The sequence below is a fragment of the Penaeus chinensis genome, chromosome 30 (assembly GCF_019202785.1).
Source record: "Penaeus chinensis breed Huanghai No. 1 chromosome 30, ASM1920278v2, whole genome shotgun sequence".
In the NCBI taxonomy this organism is placed as follows: Eukaryota; Metazoa; Arthropoda; class Malacostraca; order Decapoda; family Penaeidae; genus Penaeus; species Penaeus chinensis.
In genome coordinates this window covers 13,328,751-13,335,702 of record NC_061848.1, presented here as the reverse complement: position 1 = coordinate 13,335,702, position 6,952 = coordinate 13,328,751, and the positions used below count along the sequence as shown (strand labels likewise).

General features: G+C 35.6%; 1 protein-coding gene across 1 annotated transcript in view; it reads left to right on the top strand.

Annotated features, from left to right (window-relative positions):
- The window catches only part of LOC125041249 (NAD-dependent protein deacetylase sirtuin-1-like), a 13,951-nt gene extending 8,324 nt beyond the window's left edge, over positions 1-5,627 (top strand). Inside the window, exons 8-12 of the mRNA XM_047636086.1 lie at positions 1-125; positions 590-757; positions 1,158-1,275; positions 1,620-1,870; positions 2,066-5,627. The exon at positions 1-125 is cut by the window's left edge and continues 100 nt beyond it. Of these exons, the coding sequence (XP_047492042.1) occupies positions 1-125; positions 590-757; positions 1,158-1,275; positions 1,620-1,870; positions 2,066-2,547 (1,144 nt within the window). The 3' untranslated portion in view covers positions 2,548-5,627. The remainder of the gene's footprint in view (positions 126-589; positions 758-1,157; positions 1,276-1,619; positions 1,871-2,065) is intronic.
- Positions 5,628-6,952: the final 1,325 nt, after the last annotated feature.

The window sequence follows — 6,952 nt, the reverse complement described above, 5'->3', positions numbered from 1 at the left end:
GTGCACAGAGAATGATGAAACAACTCAAGGAAGTAGAATAGCTGGTGATGAACAAAAAATAGAAGATTCTGTTAGTAGACACACTGAAACAAATGACCTGGACTTCATGCAACAGAGACAAACAGGTGAGATATAAAAAAAAAAAAAAAAAAAAAAATATATAAAAGTACAATGTGATGTATGTCTCACATTAGGCTACTTAGCCTAACATTTTTCAATATACACCCGTTTTTTATATGTTTAGGGTTATTTCATTAACCAAAGGAAACAGTTGAAAAATGTTTTTTTCAGTCTAATATTCTTGATATTCATACTGTTTGCATTCTTATTGATATTATGATTATTAAATTGTTTCCAAAGATCAAGGAAAAGGTTTAACAGGTGAGATTGGTAGGAATGATAACTGACTCCTTGGTGACTAAGCACTTGTAGAGTGTAAAGTTGACAAATGATTACATATCACAGTGGGGATGACTTGTCATCCACGCCAATTGGGTTAATACATGTTTCTTTTTTATATTGGTAGATTTTTTATTAAACTGTATGGGAAAGAGGTAGAGCAGTCCTAACTGCACTAATTCCTTTACAGATCCCCAGTCGTTACCACCGCAACCTATAATGAAGCCAGACATTGTGTTCTTTGGAGAGGGTTTACCTGATGAGTTCCATGACAGAATGGCAGAAGACAAGGATGAGTGTGACTTACTCATTGTCATTGGCTCTTCCCTCAAAGTGCGGCCAGTAGCTCTGATTCCAAGTAAGTGATTTGTGTGTCTGTGATATGAAGGGTTCCTGCAAATACCACTTAAGGTCATCTTGGTTATATTAAAATATTTATATAGATTGTGTATAACTTTTGCAAATTACAGAAGATAGGCTTTTGTTATATTAAAATGTTAAATACTGTATATATGGTATATTTCTGATTGCTAGATAGAAACATATATTGTATCATTTAGTTCCATAGCTTTTATAAGTTTACTAATTGGAGAACTACTTCAAAAATGTTTGTCTAGCCTATGTCAGTATTTAAGCAAATTAAGAAAATTAGTTTGGCTGTATTATTTTTGAAAATTATTATAATTATATATTAATTTTTTTCATCTGATTAGTTAATCTCATTTGATATTCATTTCCTTATTTTTTTCCTCCTACAGGTTCAGTTCCTTCACACGTGCCTCAGATATTGATTAATCGTGAACCCTTACGACACCTCACCTTTGATGTAGAACTTTTAGGTGATTGTGATGTAATTATCAATGAGCTTTGTCGGAGGTATGTACAAAGTGCTCTTTATGTATTTTATTGAATTCACTTAGATTGTATAAGATTGTTTATGTTTTTTATGCACACACACACACACACACACACACACACACACACACACACACACACACACACACACACACACACACACACACACACACTCTCTCTCTCTCTCTCTCTCTCTCTCTCTCTCTCTCTCTCTCTCTCTCTCTCTCTCTCTCTCTCTCTCTCTCTCTCTCTCTCTCTCTCTCTCTCTCTCTCTCACTTATTTATATACATACATACATATATATATACACACATACACTTATATATTATATGTACAAATATTTATTTTTGTTTGTTTTCCCCAGACTGGGCAGAGGTTGGGAAACCCTGAGTCAAACAGAACCTCTAACAGAGATTAGGGAACTGCCACCCAGACCAATTCCAGGCATCAGTGTAAATATTACTAATGGTGATGGTGATGACACAAATGCTGCACCAGGACCATCATTAATAGCCCCACAACATGCACCACACCCTCGAGATGAGAGTGATATTGAAGCCCTGAGAGCGTGCTGGGCCCCCAAGATCAAGGAGACGATGGCGTCTAGATTACCAGGTATGATGTCAAGTGAAATAAAAACCAATTTCATAGGAGCCTTTTGTGTTTTACTAATAATTTAAGTGAGCTTTCCTCTTTCTCTTCAGCATCTTGACATTAGTTTAAGAAAGAGTAGTAAAATAAAAATAAATTATTGTCTGAATATATCAGTAACAGTTGATGTTGACTAATATCCATTTTCTTTGATTTCAGACAATACTTTCCTGTATACTGGCACCCACAAATACATTTTCCCAGGAGCAGAAGTTTATTATGATCCTGATGATGAATTTGAAGACAATAAATCTCTAAGTTCAGAGTCAGAGTCTGAAGAGGTGGAGCCAGGAGAAGACAGCCAAATAGAACAGGAAGAGGAAAGCCAAGAATCGTTCCACAGTAATCAGACTCCTGCATCCTCCTGTCACCATCCAAGACTGGAAGATTTTAATTCTACAGATGCTCCACATCTCTCTCCTGAAGATGTTGTCAGCCTTCTCTCCACTGCTGATAATGGGCAGTCCCATGAGCACATTGAGGATTGGACCAGTCTCAATGCCAGCTTAGATACCTCCCTGGACTGTGACCACACCTTACCAGATTATGATACAGATGACACTCACAATCACATAGCAGACACTACTTCAAAAGTGCCTGAGCTTTTGGCTGACAGTTGTTCTCCTCCCACAAATCTATGACCTTGCTTCAGGAAAAAAATAAGGCTATAAATCCTCAAAGTCCTTTTTGCCTCATGAGTTATTAAGGCTGCTGTTTGAAGGATTTGGAAGGGAATTCACCAGTAAAGACGTGAGTTCTTTTTGGTAATGTAACTTTCCCTTGGACAGCAGAGGTCAGTCGCTTTCACATCTCGGCACTTAAGCTATAAATGATAGCAGCTTTAATTCAGAAATTATGTGTAGTTGATTAATTATTTAAAAACCGTCCTTATCTTTGAGTTTCTTCCAACTCTGCATGTCTCAAGATGGTAGCCAGATAAAATTACAAATATATTTGACTAGGCCAACAGTCCTTATTTTAAAATAATGTGCAATCTTCGAGGTACGAGAGAGTTTTGATATAACTAATAAGAGGGTACAAATCTTCAGTTATATGAAAAGATTGTGTAGAGTTCAGCATCATAGGAGGGATGGGGAGTAGGCATATTTCTTCCATACATGTTTATAAACCTAAAGTTTTGAATGTATAAAGACATGATATGCCTGTGTGACTGAAATCAGAACTGAATATAACAGTTTTCAAATCTTTGGTAAAGGATCTCCATCATACAGGTTAATGGTGACAGCTTTGGAAATTGTGAAAGATTATTGTGTATATTTGTAGTGTCAGTCTATTTGAACACAATTTTTTGGGTTTGTCACTGTTCTGTCTAATAAATTTTTACACTTTGTTCATCATAATAGACCTAAAAATTCTTGGTCTTGGATGTTGGCAGATTTGTGTGACATGAGAGTGTAAGTCTTGACATGCATTCAGCATGTGATATTCATTAGGGAAATATTGTATTTTACAAAGGCTACAATCTTCATTGTTGCTCATTTCTAGAGTGTCAGCTTAACAGGTTATGGAGATTGAATATTGCCAGTATGAGTGAAGTATGAAAAAAGAAAAAACACACACACCAACTGGGACCTGGTCTCTCTTGGCATTTGTAGTTGGGACGTGAAAGAAGTTGTTTTTATCGTTTTAGTTTCTTCACGAGTGTAATGTTTTAAGTTTCATATATGTTGTGTTAGTTTCTATTTATTGACTGAGATATATCCTAATTTTCATATAAAACTTGTATTTTGATATATTCATGGTTTGTTGTGATATATATAGATATATGACAAAGTTTTCCACTTTTATTTAGATAAGGAATTCATTTGTCCCCAGACCAAGTAGACTGCAACCTCCCAGCTGGTGGGTGCTGACAGGGTTGTCTGAAGTAGCCTCATATTTGCTTTTATGTCTCCTCAGCTCACTGTCTTGCTTGTCAATGTACTACCTGTCCTAGGCATAAAGGGAACCGTGGCATGGTGGAAAGAATAACCAACTTCTTGCTTTTTCATATCTTTTATATCTTTGAGAATCATTTGGAAGTTGTGTATTCTCGAAGAAAAGGTAGAAAGAAGAGGAAGCTGCGTGGAAGGGTATGTATGCCCTTTTATATCCCAATGCCTCTGCTGAAAATTGAGTGTTGTGGGTGCTTCAATGAAAGGTTTTAGGGAATTTCCATCATTGTACAAGTTTTCTTCAGTGAGGCTAGCTTGGACCCCCTGTTTGTATGGATATGGTTGATTTTTTTTCATTTTTTTTATGGGTTATGTTCATATTTTATGGAGAGAATTATCATTAGGTCCTACCTCAATTTTCTGTTCATGTAGTCATTTTATAAGGAGCTTTGACATATTGTCCATCAGTTAATAACTTGTCATCTGGTATCCTTATTGTGACTTTTGTACGTTATTCCCATTTTTTTTTTTTTTTTATTATTGTATTTTTTTTTTGTGAGGATTTTTGCCCTCATTGTACAAGTCTCAAAGGCTACCAAGGATTGTTATGTCCTGTTTTATAAAAATTTTGTAACAGTTCATTGATTGCCAACTAACATTTTTTCTTTTGCATTTATGATCCAATCATGTCAGGTGAACATTTATATATATACCTTTGTATAATCTGCTAAAAATACTGGGTATGGTATTATGTATGTTGATGATATGTGAGGTATTATCTGTTACCTGTGACTTGACTTATATTCCGTATGACTGCAAATTAGCATGGACAATGTTAAAGGGATAATATTATTTCAAGCAAGTGCAAAATTGTAGATAAAATAGGTATCAATTTGACATTTTCTCATTTTAAAATGAAAATGTAAAAGTATCTATCTTTCTTTTAACAAGACATTTCCCCTTACTTTTGAAGAAGTCCCAATATGTGTGTATTTAAGTGACATTTATGAAAGGATTTTTTTTCTAGTATCTGTTTAGGACTTTTTATCTTTTTATTACAAACATTGAATTTCGAGGATAACAAGATCTCAGGGCATTTAGAAATTACATTAATACCAAATGTGGGGGAACTGTTAAGCGTATTTAAACGGAAACTGGATGTTGATGATTATATTGATGTACAAATTCTTGATTGCTGACACTAGGTATCATCAAACACTGAAATGGTTGTAATATTTTACAGATCACTAGAGGTTATTTTTCATCCTGTAGGATCAAAGTGAACTTGTACTTACGAATTGAGATGGTATTTCCCCCTTATTGTATTTACCCAAGTATATTTGCAGATTATCCTCTTTCCATCTCCATCTTTACCTTTCCCCCTTTTTTATTCTTGTATGCTAGGTGCTACTCATGTGCACTGTCATAGGATCTCAAAAAAAGCTTAAAAAAAAAAAAAAAGTAGGGCTGCATACACTTGAAAGCAAGAAAGGGATGGAATGATGTCATTTCATTGAGGATCAGGAGCCATTTCTTAGTTTTTAGCACTTTGGATAAGCTCCCACTAAGCTTGTCTTGGTGTGTATGATTCAGTATGGCATGACTTCCCCCTCCCCCACCCCTGAAGACTTTCATTACCTTAAATGTAAATTTTTTTGTAAAGTGTCGCTGTTTAGCATCAAGGGTCCAATGGCGTAAAACCATATTGTTGCTGTTACACATTAAGACTTGCCTATGGTACAACTGCAGCTTTTTCATGTGGCCTATAATGCATATGTTCTCTTTGTCTGAGCTAAGAACAGCAATAAAATTTATCCTTTTTTGTACCTGATATTTTTTTTTTTACATCCAATCAATATCATAAAATTGTAGTTGTAAGCAATGTGAAGAAATATGAAAGAACATATACATTTAAACAGATGAACTCTTGAGTTTGCAATAATACAGATATTTTCAGAGCTGTTATCCATTTTTTCCAGAAATTAAAAATAAAAACATTGACATTAGTATCATTTTTGTTTAATCATTATTTTCAAAATACTTAGATTTACTTATAATTAATCACAATTAATCACTAGTATATTCATCATAATTTGATATGAAATGGAACTTACAATTACAATATAAATTTTTCAGCAGTTGCTGAAAAATGCCATTATGTGGCAGTTTGATAAAGACATGTTCTCCCAGAGAAAAAAGTGTGAGAATAGAAGACTGAAGGGAAGAGTTATTTCAATTTGAAATACTTTTCCAAATCCTTTTCATGAATTTTCCTTCTACAATGAAATATATGAATCAGCATATACACAGGGACTATATATGCCTATGGTGATCCTCTCTCCCTCCCCCTCTCCTGACTCTATTCCATACCCATTATTATTGTGGAGGGGCATATGAGCTAGGGACTGAGGCCCAATGTTGGGAATCACCTCAACCTTGGGTCTTAACCCTTGGCTCAACAAATTTTGTATGGTCTCTTCTCCCCCATTTCTCTTCCTTCTCTTATTTATTTAGTCCACATCCTAAGGTGTAAGACCATGCTGAAAGGATGAAAGGATGGATGTGTGTTAGTCTTGAATGGCCTTGAAGAGCCATGGGCACAGTATGCCCCTCCCTTATTTCTACTCTTCATCCTTATTGTCCTCTTCCCCACAGTACTACCTCCCTCCACATCACTCCCTCCTCGTCCTGCCATCATTCTTCTACTATCTTCACCTCTTTAAACCTTTTGAGTACTCTTTTTAGCCCTTTTAAGTGGGATTGCTGTTTTGTGGTTCCTCCTGCAGCCCCTTCTCTGACAATACCCTACTCTTGCAACAATGTCTCCAAAAACAAGTAGGCAAATTTTCCTTTTACAAGCATTCCAATCATTCATGCCTTGTAATGGTTACATCTGAAACCCAAGCTTGTTCATCATCTATCCTGAATGATCTCACTGGCCAAACCTATTCCTGCCCAACCTCACTCTTCCCATATTACTTGTACTGGAACCTTTTATATCTCCTTGGCTGAATGTCTTATTTACAAGAACCGGTCAGACTGAAAATGACCTGCTTGCCTGCCTCATTGACTATGATGTAGTACCAGTACAGTGCTACACTGTTTTAGAGGCCATGATAAGTTCTACACCAATATTGCCTATATTAACTAC